At 41.6% G+C, this 17,640-nt stretch overlaps 1 protein-coding gene across 1 annotated transcript in view; it reads right to left on the minus strand.

Moving 5' to 3' along the window:
• Positions 1-17,640, minus strand: part of ltk (leukocyte receptor tyrosine kinase) — a gene marked incomplete at its 3' end in the record, with an annotated part of 66,238 nt that overhangs the window by 31,979 nt on the left and 16,619 nt on the right. Inside the window, exons 2-10 of the mRNA XM_080480834.1 lie at positions 11,888-11,980; positions 10,516-10,659; positions 9,609-9,837; positions 8,385-8,524; positions 7,882-8,019; positions 4,074-4,223; positions 1,877-1,977; positions 1,626-1,786; positions 221-315 (exon numbers count right to left, since the gene is read on the minus strand). Of these exons, the coding sequence (XP_080336960.1) occupies positions 221-315; positions 1,626-1,786; positions 1,877-1,977; positions 4,074-4,223; positions 7,882-8,019; positions 8,385-8,524; positions 9,609-9,837; positions 10,516-10,659; positions 11,888-11,980 (1,251 nt within the window). The remainder of the gene's footprint in view (positions 1-220; positions 316-1,625; positions 1,787-1,876; positions 1,978-4,073; positions 4,224-7,881; positions 8,020-8,384; positions 8,525-9,608; positions 9,838-10,515; positions 10,660-11,887; positions 11,981-17,640) is intronic.

The raw sequence follows: 17,640 nt of genomic DNA on the forward strand, positions 1-17,640 counted from the left end.
GTGTTTATTAAAAGAGGCTTGTAAATAAATAAAAAATGTTTTAAATCCCCTGACGTCGATGTTGGAATTAAAAACACAAAATGCAACACGCAGCAACGCTGGCAGACAGAAGGGTCAGACCCTGACACCTTATTTACAGCTTGTTAATACTTTGACACCATTTTTATTTGACAGGGTTATTCAGCCATTACCTTCATTACATGAGACACTAACAGCTCACCTGTGCTGAAGCAGGCAGCTCCTACGGCGATATCATCCAGAGCAACATCAGCGCTGGAGCCTCGCGCCCACACCGCCGTCACCTTCACGTGAAACCTGCAGGGATATCAAGCTGTAGTTCCTGTACATTCCTGTAGGGGTGTGTCCACACTGACATCTCCTGGCGCTGCAGATGGTTTGTTTGATGCCATGTTGTGAAACAAGCCCATCATTTAGTCTGAAACCGCGGCAACGGTGACTCTGGTCGTTCTCCACTAAAACTAGTTATATTTTCTGGGCCATACCACATAAAGCTTACAGTTCAGGAGGGTTCAGCTGCTCTAGGTTTAGACTGCTGGGAGAACTTTACTGCACTTCTTCCACTAGTCATGCAGTGATGTTTCACCGACGCAGACTCTCCACCTGTGGGTCTGGTTCTGCAGGTTTTTCCCTGTTTATAGGGAGTTTTTCCAATGCAGAGTCTCCACCTGAGGGTCTGGTTCTGCAAGTTTCTCCCTGTTTAAAGGGAGTTTTTCCTTTCCTCCTCTACTTGCTCATGTTGGTCTTTTGGGTTTTCCTCAGTAAATTGCCTTCAGATGACCCTGCTGTTTTGGTGCTGTGCAAATAACATTTAATTTAATGGGTTTTGTGTGTGTCTACTTCAGTTAAAACCAGTTCAGTTGAAAAGATGTGTGTTTTGATGAATTAAAACTGACAACATTAACACGTTACAGTGACACATTAAGATGTATTTTTAATTCCCACACACGCGCACATCTCTTATTATCTGAACTCAGCTCAGCGAGTAAAACCAATGCAAAAGACAATCTTATAACTTTACCATTCTTTGTTTTACATTTTGAGATAGGAGTTTGTTTTGCCCTCTTTGCTGTGGAAAAAAAACTCATCGGTTTTCCTCCTGTCAGTTCACATGATTGAAGCATGAAAAAACACCATAAAGTGTGACAGACTGTGCATGAGTCAAGCATTGGACACATAAGACCAGAGTTCAAACGTATTCCCAAAGCTTTCAGTGCATCATCATTATGATCATCATCATCATCATCATTATGATGATGATCATCATCATCATATGTAGTCAGTCTGGAGCAGGAATAGAAAGTTTTTCATGAAAAAAGAGAGTTTTTAAGACGTGTGATTCATTCTGGTCGGTGTTTAAGTATTACAATTTCAATGGATTACCTGTAAGTGGTTAAATTTAAACTATTGTTAGGAAGAATCATCTACTGCTCAGTCTCCCTGAAGTTTTTAATGTTTCCCCAACCCGCCAACCACTGATTTAAAATGAGCCCTTCCTTGATTATCAGTGACGCGAGAAGAAACAAGCAAAGTAAAATCCTCATGTCTGGCACTGCAGCTGTCCAGATGTTCGCTGCTCCTTGACCTTTCTATTAGCGGTTTCTTACTCGTGCTGGAGGCCGGTCAGCTGCAGGGCGACGGCCTCCCAGTCGTCCGTCCAGGGACCGTTTCTCTCCCAGACCAGCGGCGCCGTGGCGGTCCCGTTCTCCTCTACGGCCACCAACAGCGAGCCGTTAAATTCACCGTACACGTACAGGGAGAAGCGCATCTGCACAGGCAGGGAGGCAGAGATTGAGAAAGACCTGTGGCAGGAAAGAAGCGGGACAAATAAAAGAGTTCGGTGAAGGAAAGAGCGGACCTGGCAGGCCGCGGTGGAGACTGGGCGAGGGAACGCAGAGCTGGAGACGGAGGCCTCCTGGAGGGAGTTACTCTCCCCAACCTGCAGAAACAAGATGTGACCTGAGGGAAGCAAAGCGGGACATTCATCAGGTTATGGCTGTTATGTTATCTTTTAATTAATGCACATTGTGAATTCTGTTAGGATTAGGATTATGCTGGCTTGCAGTTATGTCTTTACAGAGGTGTGAAGAGTCAAAAGTACTTCTGTTATGATACTTGAATATCCACTTTTCTCACAATTCTTTCTTTGCCTCCCTACGTATGAAGACAATGGTCTCCTTATTTTGTCCTTAGATTCTTCAATTCAAATCAACTCAATTCAACTTTATTTATATAACACCAAAAACAACACTCACTTCAAGGCACTTTTACAGGCAAAACCCAACAATTTCACACGAGCGACACGAGAATAAATGTAAGTTTACATCTATTGTTTCATTATTATTTGTTTTTACTAAAGAAAATGCTTCGGTTTCTGACTCAAACTTGTGATACAAATTGAATCTGAGTCCAATAAGCGAGTTGGTCAATAAAACATGGTATTACTGTGTTACAATAGTAATATTAAACGGGGTCAAGGGTCAGGCTCAGGGACTCACAGTCCACAGTGGAGATGGAACCTAAGAACTTCCTCCCTGAACTTCTCGGCCACCACTTGCACGTCTCATTGCACTTGTCTAAAACCCTGAAGACGTATGTATTCATGTTCTAATTTGCTGGATTGTTTTTATCATTTTGTTTGCTCTTGTGTGGTTTTATTATTTTTTATTTTTTTGTACTTTTACTTCATGTTTCCATGAAAGACTCCAGACCGAAGAACTGTGATTATTAGTAACATGGACTGTTTGATGTCTCTAATCTGGTTTATATCATCACACCTGCCCTTCCTTGCTTTTGAAAGTTGAAGTTAAATCAATCCCAGAGTCTATTTTTACATGAGTACCTGTACTTGAGTAGAAAACTAACAGTAACTGTTCGAGGTCTAAAGTGCAGTGAGACGTTAAAGTGCTTTCCCACCCCTCGGTCCACTCTGCCCTGTTCTGTCTGATCTTTAACATGCTGCTGGGTTCTATAGTGCCTTGCTTTCTTACGTTATGGATTTAAAAAAAAAAAAAAAAAAAAGTATTTCATTGGTTTTGAGCCTATTCACTAACATATACACACAATGACTACTGACGACTTATTTGTACAACTCTTGACCTGCATAGCAATTCCTTTGAATTTATTGTCCTTGAAACATGTTAAGAACACTGCATATTATTCGGCACTTGTCAAGATTTAAAATCTCATTTTTAGACACGCGGGATCATTTAGCTTGTTTTAAAAGGTATTTGCTTATTTTTGGCCCTTGATTTTACAGTATGATCTTAAATCTAAATCTAAAAATCTATTTTAAGATTTGCTATCATGTAAAAAAATTTACTTTCTGCACAGACAAATAATTTCACTAGTTTTAAGTAATTCTCTCCTCAGATTTAGTGTTTATATCCTGTATTTGTGGTGCCTTTTTTGTATCTTGAATTGTACTTACTCCATTGTGAGGAATGGATTCATCTAATTGGGACGTATGAATATTGTGCACATGGCTTTGCTGCCCGCAAATGCAGAGTCAGACAGCTTTTAAAAAAATGGAAACTTCATGTATATTTCAGGCAGTGAATGGATCAGCGCCACTGTTAAGGAAAAGGATTCGGGTAAAGCTCACAGTAAGACATGGAGAAAGAGAGACAGCAGCTCTGTAACAGTTTCCATTCACAACAAAAGCAATGAGAGGAAAGAGCTGATAAACATCAGCGACTCTATCAGCGTAACACAGCTCACAGCAAGTGTTACTAACAAAAACTGCAGAAAGGCTGTTTTAACATTCCAACACTGGCGGTGAGGAATCTGTTCTTCAGCCCATCCACATGAACGTTATTCACCGTGCCTTCATATGGAAGTGATCTTTTCTCCTTTTAGCTGCAGACGGAACAAAAAAGATACAATCCTGCTGGAGACTAAATGAAAGGGATTCCGACTGTTTTCAGTTTGAGACATTTGATGTTTTAATCTTAAGATGTTGTTGTTTGGGGAAGAAATTTCACCGGAGAGGCAGAAATAAAAACACACACACACACACGCACGCACGCACGCACGCACACACACACAGAGCAGACCTGGTGTGCGCTGCAGAGTGACACCCTGCATGTCTTCTCTCTCCAGAAGCTCGTCTCCAGCGACCCTCCTCCAGCCGGAGCGCTGCCTGGAAACCGACCAGCCACACGAATCTCCTTCGAACGAGCAGTAGGAGCCAAAGGGAAGAGCATCTGTGAAGGAAGCAGCAGATCGTTCTCATATTTCAGCACAACAGGGACCCCCCGCCGTTAGAACAGCCACCTCAGGCCCCCGAGTCTTCCTCCAAAGCAAATAACGCGTTTTGCAAAAGACTGAGGAGTACAAATTATATCTTTGAGGGGTTTTTTTTTAAATGTGAAAATGGACTCGCTACTCAACTCTCCTCTCTTCTTCCTGAACTAAAGACAAACTTGGAGCAGGTCAGAGTGTCCTGATTTCCACGTTTCACAGTCAGAAAGGATCTTTTTTTTTTTTTTTTTTACATACGGCTAAAAAACAGGAAGACGTGAGCCAGCTGCAAAGTGAAAGCTTTTTTCCAACAACTTGAAGCTATGATGAATTATCCAACAGTCTCTGAACCGACATGCAGGAGAAAAAGATCTCTAGGTAAGCCATCCATACACTAACTGGAATCATTCATTTGTTCTCTTGTTTGTAACCTTTTGGTATCTATGAATCATCGATCCATCCACCTCACATTGTCGTAGTTTGAGCACATTGAGTCCAGTTTAGATTTCCTGCTTTTTTTTTGCAAGATTTCCTTTTTAATGGATTTTAGGGCTCAGTGGGAAAAGTAATCCATCTTCAAAGCCAAACTCTTTTTAATTAGAGGCTTTAAAATTGATATTCCATAAAGTCTTCTAAAATAACCGTGATGGGAAAAGCCCTCCCCTGACCCCCCTGCTCCATGTCCGGCTGGTTCTTGATGTGAAGATAAAACCTGAATCAAACCAGTGTTCAGGTGGGTTTAAAAAAAAAGAGAATTTAATTGGAAAAACGACTACTTTTTATATATATAAGTCAGAAACTATAAACGTTCAAGCATACATTTTTCATTTTATTATAATTTTGGCTTTTTGTTCATTAAATATTAAAAAATCATGTTGTATCTTGAAATATATACGTACAGGACTGTCTCAGAAAATTAGAATATTGTGTTAAAGTCCTTTATTTTCTGTAATGCAACTAAAAACATGAAAATGTCATACATTCTGGATTCATTACACATCAACTGAAATATTGCAAGCCTTTTGTCATTTTAATATTGCTGATTATGGCATACAGCTTAAGAAAACTCAAATATCCTATCTCAAAATATTAGAATATCATGAAAAAGTATACTTGCAGGCTATTTAACTAATCACTTGAATCGTCTAATTAACTCGAAACACCAGCAAGGGTTTCCCTGAGCCTTTAAAAACACTCAGCTTGGTTCAGTAAACTAAATCACAAGTATGGGGAAGACTGCTGACCTGACTGCTGTCCAGAGGACCATCATTGACACCCTCCATCAGGAGGGTAAGACACAAAAAGAAATTTCTAAAAGAGCAGGCTGTTCACAGAGTGCAGTTTCAAAGCACATTCACAAAAAGTCTGTTGGAAGGAGGAAATGTGGCAGGAAACGCTGCACAACCAAGAGAGAGGACCGCAGCCTTAACAGCATTGTGAAGAAGAGCCACTTCCAGAATTTGGGGGAGCTTCAAAGACAGTGGACTGAAGCTGGAGTCCAGGTATCAAAAGCCACCGTTCACAGACGTGTCCGGGAAATGGGCTACAATAGCCGTATTCCCATGGTCAAGCCACTCCTGAACTCAAGACAACGGAAGAAGCGTCTGACTTGGGCTATGGAAAAGAAGCACTGGACAGTTGCAGAGTGGTCCAGAGTCCTGTTTTCAGACAAAAGCAAGTTTTGTATTTCATTTGGAAGTCAAGGCGCTAGAGTCTGGAGGAAGGCTGGAGAGGAGCACAATCCAAGTTGCTTGAAATCCAGTGTGAAGTTCCCACAGTCAGCAATGGTTTGGGGAGCCATGTCAGCTGCTGGTGTTGGTCCACTGTGTTTCATCAAGTCCAGAGTCAATGCAGCTGTGTACCAAGAGATTTTAGAGCACTACATGCTTCCATCTGTTGAAAAGCTCTATGGAGATGATGATTTCATTTTCCAGCATGATCTGGCACCTGCCCACAGTGCCAAAACCACCAGTAACTGGTGTACTGACCATGGCATTACTGTCCTCGATTGGCCTGCCAACTCCCCTGACCTGAACCCCACAGAGAATTTGTGGGGTATTGTGAAGAAGAAGCTGAAAGACACCAGACCCAATAATGCAAATGAGCTAAAGGCCGCTATTGAAGCATCCTGGGCCTCCATAACACCTCAGCAATGCCACAGGCTGATTGCTTCCATGCCACGCCGCATTGATGCAGTAATCCGTGCAAAAGGGTTCCCAACCAAGTACTGAGTGCATTAATTGACATTTTCAAATGTTTGATTTTGTTTTGCTGTTATAAATCTTTTTTTTTTTACTTGGTCTGAGGAAATATTCTAATTTTTTGAGATAGGACATTTGAGTTTTCTTAAGCTGTATGCCATAATCAGCAATATTAAAATAATAAAAGGCTCGCAATATTTCAGTTGATGTGTAATGAATCCAGAATGTATGACATTTTTGTTTTTTAATTGCATTACAGAAAATAAAGACCTTTATCACAATATTCTAATTTTCTGAGACAGTCCTGTATAATGGAAATGTAAAGTTTCCACTGAATTCTAATTTAAGGGGTTTAATCTGTGCACTGCTAATTATTTGACACTTCCCAAGACTTAAAATCTAATTGTTACGCATGACAGATAATTTGACTTGTTTTAAAAGTCATTTACATATTTTTAGTCCTTGATTTATTCATTTTTTACTGTATAATCTTAAATCTGAATTTAAAAGCCTTATTTCAAGATGTCTGATCAAGTAATATGTACTTGCTGCATGCACAGATAACTGTACTGGTTTTAAGTAATCCTGTTGTCAAATTTAGAGTTTCGAGTATTTTCTGGTAAGAACAGAACTACCTCTTCTTCTTTTCTCGTTATTTCAGTGCAAATAAAACAAGTGACACTAAACATATCGGACGTTTCTCTGTTGGACCCACAAACTGTCTGTCTGACGCTCGGTGAGACGACGAGGAGCCGTTTGCTGCAGTGCGCCTGAAGTTTGACATCGCAGAGGGAACGTTTTCTACGAGCACTCACACGAGGGTCCATCGAAACGACGACGGCGTCGCCGAGCGCCGAGTCCCTTCCCCCGGGGATCGGCAGCTCAGCGGCCGTAAATAGCCGTCGCTACATTGATTTCATTACTCAGACGAGGCCTTTTGAGTCTCGCCGTGGGTGAAATGTTGTTCTTTGTACAGAATTGATTGATGTTTCCACAGAGGGGAAGGAAACGGGTAATCGGTCAGACTGTGAAGTGCTCCTTGACTTTCTGAACAGACACTTTCTCCAAGGCCTGTTGTTTTCCACACACATGAAGGAGTCCGCAGGAGACCGATCGGTTTCGAACAAATTGTTAAATAGATTTCGGTCTAAAATAATCGGGCCAACGATTTACAATTTTAGGATTTAACTTTAACAGTAAACACACATGAATTATAGCCTCCTCGCAGACATGCGTTTCACTTCACTGTATGATATATGGTCCCTGCAGAACTCTCACAAAAGCAAACATATTTATGTACATTGCCGACAGTCTCAGATTCGGTCCAGCGGTGCAGATGAAGTCGTGTCAAAACCCTTTTTCATCTGTCAACATGTTTCGCAGCCTTTGATTTCCAGTGGGAGAGTGAAGAGCGCCTCACCGCAGATGAATCCCTCGTCCTCCCCTAAAGGACAGTCTGTGTGGAAGTTACACACTTGACTGGGGTCGATGCAGCCGCCCGAGTGTTCGCAGTGGAAGGAGTCCCCACAAGGAGCACTCAGCTTCAGAAACGGGTCCTCTGCAATGTTACACACACACACACACACACACACACACACACACACACACACACACACACACACACACACACACACACACACACACACACACACACACACACACACACACACACACACACACATCTAATGGAGATACCAGGGTGTGTGTGCAGAGTTACATCTTGACGTTACACGGTGGCATCTGATCTCAGGACAAAATCTTCTTTCTCCTGCTGTAGAAACTCCAAACACGTGTTTCCAGACATGAACCAACAGTAACTTCCGAGTTTGAACAACGTGCACAGCTGGATCCCCATCTAGTCTGTTTGGGTCGCTCATCAAAGAAAAACTGTCGTTGCGACATCTGGTCTGAGTGGAAACTCACCTGATTCACAGTGGAAGAACTCCAGAGAGTCCAGAGCCACGGAGGCTTCCTCCTCTCGGACGCAGGAAGTGTAGAGCAGCGTCACCTGAAAGGGTTCGTCCACCTGTCCAATGGCGGCGTCCAGGACCTCCCACTCAGCCCTGCAACAAGCAGGCAACAACAGTCTGCAGCAGCTCACAACATCCAGGAATATCTTTGTGGACAGACGTGATCACTGCATGAAAGAGAAGGTTAGACAGAAATCACTTCTTCTAAAGCTTTTAACATGTTTTTATTGTGGCGGGTTCGATAGGGAGTACATACAGATTAATTTCCTAATCTATAGGATGGGCCACGGGAGTGCAAGCACGTCAGCCATAGTGGTCAGGATTCCCTAAATAGATTGATGTTAATGTGGTTCATCGTTGTAGCAGCAGTAGAAATAATTAATGCACTTATAAATCACAGGAGGAATGAGAAGTTAAAACTGATACTCAGCTATTATAAGAATCATGTTTGAAAAAAATACTCAAGTAAAAGTACAAAGCACTTAATGGTTAATGTGCTTTAAGTAACCAGTGCTTCCAGTAGCTCTATTTACTGTTTTGTATGGAATACGAGTGAGTGTGTGTGTGTGTGTGTGTGTGTGTGTGTGTGTGTGTGTGTGTGTGTGTGTGTGTGTGTGTGTGTGTGTGTGTGTGTGTGTGTGTGTGTGTGTGTGTGTGCGTGTGTGTGATTAGATTGCACAGTGCATTACTCCACAGACAGTACGAAGGCCAGAGTACAGACTCATTGCTATTCCGTCCATCCCTCCTCCGTCGTGACCAATTACATATAAATTCATTTTCAGTCTGCGTCTGCAGAGCAGAGAGGCTCTCAGCTGCTGCAGAGCCGGCTGCGCCTCGGCATGGGATCAATAGGAAATCCCTGTCCACATTTCTCAAACAATACCCGGGGGGCCGCGGCCCCCGCTCGCCTCAGTTCTTCGGTTTGTCCCACATGGCCAATGGGGGAATTTTTTCCTCATTTAACTTCAGAGGCACAGAAGTAAATGTATTAGTTTGTGTGCCCTTCCTCCGTCTGAAGCCCCGTGTCACATTTCATTGCAGCCTTTCATTCATTCGACAAGGCCGACCTCAACCCGACAAGCTTTTCAATCAGTCAAGAGACATCAATAAGAAATGCACTGATAAATGAATGAGCACATTAAAGGCCAGGTGCATTGTGGGTAGTGTTTCTGCGGACCTGCGGTCGTCTGGCCTCCTGTGGTGAAGAACTTCAGAGTGAACAGTGAAACCTGAGAGCACAGGTTTGATCAGGAGCGTGAGGTTTCCTTCCACCGTGCCGGACTCGAACACGGCCACCTGCAGGGAGCAGTGCGAGCTGCTTCCTGGCAGGACCGGGCTGGTCAGGCGGAATTCACATCTCCCAGAATCCTCAGCGGCAAGCGAGGAGCTCAGGAGGAGGAAGTGCCCTAAAAAAAACAAAGAAACACGACGAGTCCCGAAAATCTGATTATTATGTTTCCTCACTCCTTCATTCATTGAAACTGTATTTAATTTCTCTGTAAACAATACGATTTTACATGTTTTTAGTTCAATATTGAATAAAAAGGTGAATAATTAAGAATTTACTTCCCTTTCACATAAATTCAAAACATTAAGTGAACCTTTGAACACAATTACTCTTCATTATTATTCTTTTTTCGATGTGTTCCCAGTTTGAGCTCTTCCACCATCATTGTTTTATTATACTGTCGATACAGTGATAAAATACTGTTATTTTATTTAATTATTCTCATAGGGAAGAGACTTATATATATTTTGAAGTTGATCATGTTTTTATATGTGATGATTGATTTATCTTCTTTCATGTCAGACCTTTTGACAAAAATGCAGCATTTCTATGGCCTTTTCCCCCCAGAATGTTTGTATTTTGAAAACGTTTAAGCCTTTTATATTATAATAGCTTATTTTTTATGACTCGTTTCCACACATGTACCACTGCAGCAGTGCTGCACAACCCAGTGCCACAGCAGAAAAGCCTTTTCATGCTGTAAAACAACATTAAAACTCACTGCAGGGCATCTCAAATCCAAGGCCGGGGCTCCTCGGAGCTTCCAGAAGTAAATGACTAATAATGGAACTTTTACCTTCGGAGCTTCCCGCTGAGTGATCCGTCTCGGGCGTCTTCCCGGCTCTCGCTGGCCGTGTTTGTCGAGGCGACGCCACTGACCAGCCACTCTGGTTGTTAGGCGACGTCCAGAGACACGGAGACTCAAAGTCACAGGACGGGACTGAAACAAGTCGAAGTCAAACAGTCAAACAGAAAATGATCATCTCTATTTATAGGCTTGTTGCCATAGTGATGAAAACACAACAAATATTGAAACGTGATTTGTGAATTTGTTTGAACTATTAAATTGATGGATGGATGGAAGTTTCATTGTGTTAATTCAATCATGGCCAAGATGAGCTGTTCTGTGGTATTGTAATGTTTTCAGACTTGCTTGTATAATAACTTAAAGCTGCTGTCAGATGTTTTCAGAAATAAAATCCTACTCATGAATTACACAACGTGTTTCCAGAGAAGCCCCCAAAAAAATGGATTCACCTCAAATACGAGCCAAAGTCCATCATTTAAAAGCCGGAGTGGAAACAATGAAATTACATGTTTGTTGGTTGTTTTCATTTATAGAGGTGAGGCGACTTTCTTAATTAACTTCAAATCTCCAGAAAAGTTTACACATAACAATTTACTCCAAGAACGCCGAACACGTTCAATTGTTTGAGTGTAAAATAAATACAACCCAAATCCTGGACTGAGAGCTGTAAACACAGGATTTGATGTCTTTTATTTTGTTCAATAATGGTTTACAATGTCCAGACTTACACCTGGAGGAAGATCCCAGACTGTCACTGCTTTGGCTGAATATCCACTTAATCCAATTTAAAACCAAAATCTGTTTAAGAGCCAAACAGACAGAGGCTTTGTCAACGTGTGTGTGTGTGTGTGTGTGTGTGTGTGTGTGTGTGTGTGTGTGTGTGTGTGTGTGTGTGTGTGTGTGTGTGTGTGTGTGTGTGTGTGTGTGTGTGTGTGTGTGTGTGTGTGTGTGTGTGTGTGTGTGTGTGTGTGCGTTCAAGGCATCATGTGATGACTGGAGAGACGCCTCGGGGGATTCAACCAAAATATAGGCAGCTTTCATTCAATTTCAATTTATCTCATTACAAAGCACTTTGCATTTTTTACACCACTTAAGAATAATCCCCCTTTGATAACAAATGACGCAGAAATCCTTGTTTTTCTGTTTTTGTGGCATCAAACTCCAATTTCCACTTTAACTGAACCTTGAACGGCTTCCTGGTGTTTAACAGTCACATTTCTGAGAAAGTTCGTCAACAAACTCATCTCTGACCTTTAAAAACCTTTACGGTGATTCTAAAACCAAATAAGTGCTCCTATAATCACGTAAAGTAATTATGCCAAAGACGATCATTTAAATTAAATTTTCAGATTTTTTTTACTTTGGCTGTCGTCTTCCAGGCGACGTGGAATCAACTCGTCTGCGTAGTTTTCCTGCAGAAGTCTGTCAAAGAGAGCGCCAGCGGTACTGCTCACTGTGGAGACACACACACACACACATACACACACACACACACACACACACAGAGGCAGGTTAAGAGTGTATATCTCAGTACAGTTCAGTCCTTCAGCTCTCCGTGTTTTTAAAACCCCAATGAGAACAAACTTTGTGTTTTTTTGCAGTAAATTTGTCTGAACCAGAAGAAAACAAACACATTTCAGTGAGAGTATCGCAGACTTTAGATTCATCAACAAAACAAAAAGAAAGAAAGATGATGAATGTATTCAAATGCACAAAGATGTAAATGGAGAGGTCCAATTGGATGGATCTAACACCCCGTCCGACAGCCACCAGCCAGCAGAGAGGTTTTAAAAAGCTCCGCTCACGTTTATTCGGGGCCAGAAATACAACATGAAGGTAATGTGGAGGAAACGACGCTCCAGTTGAAGCTAACAGCTTCAACTAGAGCAAGAGAGAAAGTTAATATAGAGAAAGTTAATAGAGAAATACAGTCAATAGAGTAAGTGTACTCATTATAACTGCTTTTATTAAACCTAGAATAGTAAGAATTACTTACTGCTTAATGCCAAAAGTAATGCCAAAAGCAGCAGAAACGACATTGTTCTAGATGACTTTAGACTTTAGACTCAGATTTATTTATCCCTTGGGATGACTCCGTCAGGGAAATTTAAGTTCCAGCAGCTTAATAAAAGAGGAGCAGCACACAGAGGACAACAAAGATAAGTTAGATGAGCAGTGGACTGTGTGACAGTGTGCAGGGACCGTCTGCAAATTGCAACACCTAATAGTGTGACTAGTATTCACTGCAGTGTTATGAAAATCACTGCAGCCTTCACTTGATCACACTTGGTTTGATATGTGGTTTATAGTATCTGTCTTCGCTGTTGTAGCAGTTTTGCATTTTGCAGACGGTCCCTGCACATCTGTGTAGGCTGAAATTATTCCCGTTGAAGCTGTAAATCCACTCCTTGTCAACTGTAATTCCACATGGAAATGTATCATACGTTGTGTATGTATTTTCACTGTATGTCATTTCGTGTTCGTGAGAGAGGGAGTTTATTTGGAAACCCAGTTTGTATGATGCGGCTCTTTTAAGAACCGACGTCATACCTGCGGTGCTTGGTCTCTGACTGGTCGGCCAGCCAAAATATCAAATCATGGATTATAATTCATCTGGGGTTTTCACTGATCTTGCTGAAAAGCCAGCAGTTGTTTCTGTGATCTAAAATACCCAACATGACTGAAATGGTCACTGTGAGTCACAAACAGCACATCTGTATCTCAGAGGCAAAATGACGACAATTTACTGCATGTGTTTACATTTCCTGTCCGTCTCCGACCTGGACGTTAATCTCACCTTGGAGCTCAGCGCTCACTTTGTTTCTCTGTAGGTGATGCTGATTTATGACGATTCCAACAAAAGCCCTTCAGCAGTGTGGATTCCCTGTGTGTTTGCCTCAGTCTGCTCAGAAGCAGACAGATAAACAGACGGAGGTGGTTCCGTCCTTTTTGACACGCTGTTATTTTGGAGAAAGTGCGTGGACACGCTGGAGGAGTGGGGGAGGTTTGCTGACACTTGACTTGTGAGCACGCTAACAGGCGTGAGCGGCGGACAATGGAGGAGCCGGTGGCTCGTTACGACTCGAGCCCCGCGCCGGCCTGCGGACAGCAGCCGCACTGTGTTCTGACCCCCGAGGCAAGGTCAAGCAAGTCAGGCTGAACTAATCCCACTTTTCAAAAGACTGTTTATCAAAGGCAGTTAGTGATGGTAGTGATGAGGAGGGGTCATGTATCTGTACGGCAGCGCAGCCATTCAGTGGTAATTATGGAATAAAAGCTGCTATGGAAATATTCCTGAACGCGGAAACCGGAACAATTAGGAAAGTCCATTAAACAGCTATTATTGACATAAATGAAAACTTTTTTGGGGGGGAATCTCCCCGTTGTTCAAACCTCCCTTTCATTGCTTGTAACTTTAACACTCTTTTATGGGTAAGAGGAAACGATGGCGAAAGTGTGAATGTGCCTGTCGGCCAGCCTGCAGAAGAGTGAGTGTGTTTGATTTGAGCCCGGGACGTTGGCTGCAGTGTGACTTCTGACTGCTCAACGTCTAATCTGGCTTTTTTTAGTTTTCTAAGCACAAAGACTCCGTTGGAGTCGGAGAAGCTGCTGCTGGTTGGACTTCAAAGTTGAGCATTTGAGGAAAAGCAAAGTCTAAGCTCCACTAAAATCTCTGACAGACCTCAACATCAATACTCCATTACTTTGCATCGTCTGGTTCGATCAACGGAGGATTTTCCACACAGTGTTTGTGTGCCTGTTTACATTTTGTGGATAGTTGTTGATTGGTAAAAGCCGCAAGTCTATTCAGATTATTTAAACCAGAGGTCTGAAACCTTCCCCATCAAATGAGTCGTTTTTGTCTCTTTACACCAAATAAACTTCTTTCGAAACAACAAAACACATTTAATTATAAAAGTTTTAGTTGTGTTTCATGACTACAATTTAGAATTTTAGCTTTTGTGGCCATTTGCAGCACCTCTTTAGCAAACTTTAACTGATTCAGCAAGTTTGGTTGTTTTTTGAATTTCAACCATTTTTTTCTAGCCTTTTTCGTCATTTTAGCCCAAATGGTTAGTTTGACCTGTTTTTGCGCCATTCTCTGTTTTTAACAGCTTCTAACATTTTGGCTACTTTTTTTTTTTTTAAGACAATTTTGCATTTTTCAGCCATTTCTCCTTCAAACACTTTTCCATTTTTTTTTTCTTTTAGCAATTTTAGCAGTTTGTAGCCTTTTTTAAATCGCAATTTTAGCCTTTTTAACCATTTTATCCAGGAGAGTATTGTTGCAAATAAGCCAGGATGGATTTTGTTTGAAATATAATTTTCAGAAGGCTTCAGAGCCCATACAGAAGAACTAAAGAGCCGCTAGTTTACTCTCGAACTGCCGGTTGAAGACCCGTGATTTAATCCAGCACATCCACTTCCATGGTTTCTCAGCTCATTCAGTGCTTCATCTAATAACTCCATGGTGAACTCAAGCAAATGAACACCGTTTCCAGCAGATCCCTGTTGGACAAACAGGGTCTAAAACCTTCTTTTTAAAGCGCGATGATGTCTTTCATGGTGGTTTTCTTAGCTGATCACCTGCAAAACAAAAGTGCAAAAAATGCACATATGGAAAATATCAGCAGTCATGGGCCTTTGGTCCCGTCAGAGACCTCTTTTCCGGTTACGTCTGTCAAGCTCACTCTTAAAGTTTCTCATTTATAATTTTAGGAACCTGATTTTAACCGGGACTGCCATTCACACCGTGTGACATACGTACATAAATGTTGTCTGCATGTCAACCCGCTGTGAGATCTGATTTTCTACTGCAGAGGAAAGTAAAACAAGAAACAACCTTGTGACTCAGCGGATACATGACTCATCAACAGGGAAACTAAAGCGACACGTTGAAAGGAAAAATGCTTTTTTTTTCAGTCATTACTGACTTCTTTCACACAAAACAAAGTGAAAACCTTGTAATGTTTTGACTGAAGAAACAAGTTCAATTTAAAGCAATGTTTATCTCAGCTCAACTCGGGGGAAGTAAAACTGGATGAAAAAGCAAAGTGAAATGATGAGTCACTATTGTTGTGGAAGGTTATGGTATAGAAATAACAGCTTGAGAAGATTCTACAATAATCTACATATCAGCCCATACGTTTCACAAACTTCACACTTGTTGTCACTGTCTTTTTATGTCAAACTCCTTATATTAGCTGCCATTTCATTGTCTGATTATGAGAAGTGACATCCTGTATATGTTTCTAGAGGCCAGTGTACATAGATCCAACAAAAGAGTCAAAGTCCTTCTTAAGATCACATCACTCCAGATCTCACCCACAAACTGAGGCTGAACTACACTCACAGGGTTTGTGTTTTTGTTGACATCTCAATCTGGTTAAATCACCAGTTAACTTCCCACAGAGGAAGTTCTGTACTCTCAGACTAACCATGCAACAATTATTAGAAAGTATTTGTAGGTATTTGTATTAAGATGTTTCAGCGGGGACAACAACGGTGGGAAAATGATAAAGCATTAGCTTTAGAATAATGGAAGAGACAATAATAAAACTATAATCGATGCCAAAGCCACAAACAGGCCGAAACCATGTTGACCAGTCATATACCATAATAATCTACAGAGAAGAGAAGAGAAGAGAAGAGAAGAGAAGAGAAGAGAAGAGAAGAGAAGAGAAGAGAAGAGAAGAAGCACTTTGTAACATTTGCTGTCATTTATCACGATGCTTCTTTGAGCAAAATTAAATGTTAGAATGTCCAAAAACCAAGTGTTTTACATGTATTACTTCAAAGTTCGACAAATTGCCTGAACTTGCCACATGATTTGTGAAGAGTTCTGGATGTTTTCACAGATTTTAAGCATTAGTAGCTTTGACTTTCAGTCTGCTGCTTTTCACAGCTTCACCACTGATGTCTTCCGTCTCTGTTTTATCTCCGTGACTAAAGCCAGAGGATTAATTAGAAACAGCAGTTATTGTTATTGAAACCTTAAAGCGAGAGGTGTCTGTGACAAAAAGTGGTGAAGAAGAAGCTCGACAGAGTATGTATATATTCACAAGTCTGCAGAGGAATCACACCATAAAACAGCCAATTTTCCCAGAAATAATTGATCCTTGTAGTGGTTAACAAAGCTTCTAAATCTAGTTGAGTCTTTGTCATTTCCTGCCAGTATCTAGCTGTGAGATGATTACTAATACTCCACAGCATTATGTCTTCAAACAGAAGTGTTCAAACATTTCTCTTAAATAAACCTCTTGTTTTCCACTGAAAAGGTGTGCGTGTGAACGAACTGGACACGGGAATCGATGAGCGACGGCGCATCAGTGACAGTAAAGGGCAGTGACAAGCTGCTCCACTTCATGATAGCACTGTCATAGGACTTATTCACCTATGGAGATTTTCTGCTTTCACCAGGCAGTAAACAGTTGTTGTTGTTGTTGTTGTTGTTGTTGTTGTTGTGACACATTGTAAAGAAACCGAGATCAGCAGTGACCCGGAGGATCTGCCACGTTTCCCCACGACCAGAAAACAAGCATCAGTGAAGCAGACAGATAATAGAGGTAATAGAAAACACATGACAGCTGACACAGCCATGTGCTGCGCTGTTCCTGTGAGGAATCATCTTGAAATCACTGAGACTGTTTTGTTTCAACGGGTTATTTATCTGATTCAGCCTGAATGGTGACAGAGGCAAATAAAAAAAACAACGTCGGAGGGGAACGAAGACACTCAGATCTTTATCTCAGCTCGTTGTTCCTTTTTCTCAGCGTTAGTTCGTTAATCCGTTTCCCTCCACGGAGAAGGAAGGTGTTTATAGCAGAGTCTCTTCCAGGTCGCCTGCAATGCAGCTTGTGCAGTTTGAGGTTTCAACTCAGCTCAGATGAGCTCAGAAGAACAAAGCATGCTCCACCTACGATGCTCCACCTACGATGCTCCACCTACGATGCTCCACCTACGATGCTCCATCTATGATGCTCCACCTACGATTCATTTGGGTCATTTGTCTGACCAAGCAACAACGAAACAGAACTTTATTGTGAAATCCTAATAAGGAGAGAACAAGTTAGGTTTGAAAGTAACTTAGAAATGACTGTAATGAAGTATTCA

Source organism: Lipophrys pholis, assembly GCF_963383615.2.
Source record: "Lipophrys pholis genome assembly, chromosome: 14".
Classification (NCBI taxonomy): domain Eukaryota; kingdom Metazoa; phylum Chordata; class Actinopteri; order Blenniiformes; family Blenniidae; genus Lipophrys; species Lipophrys pholis.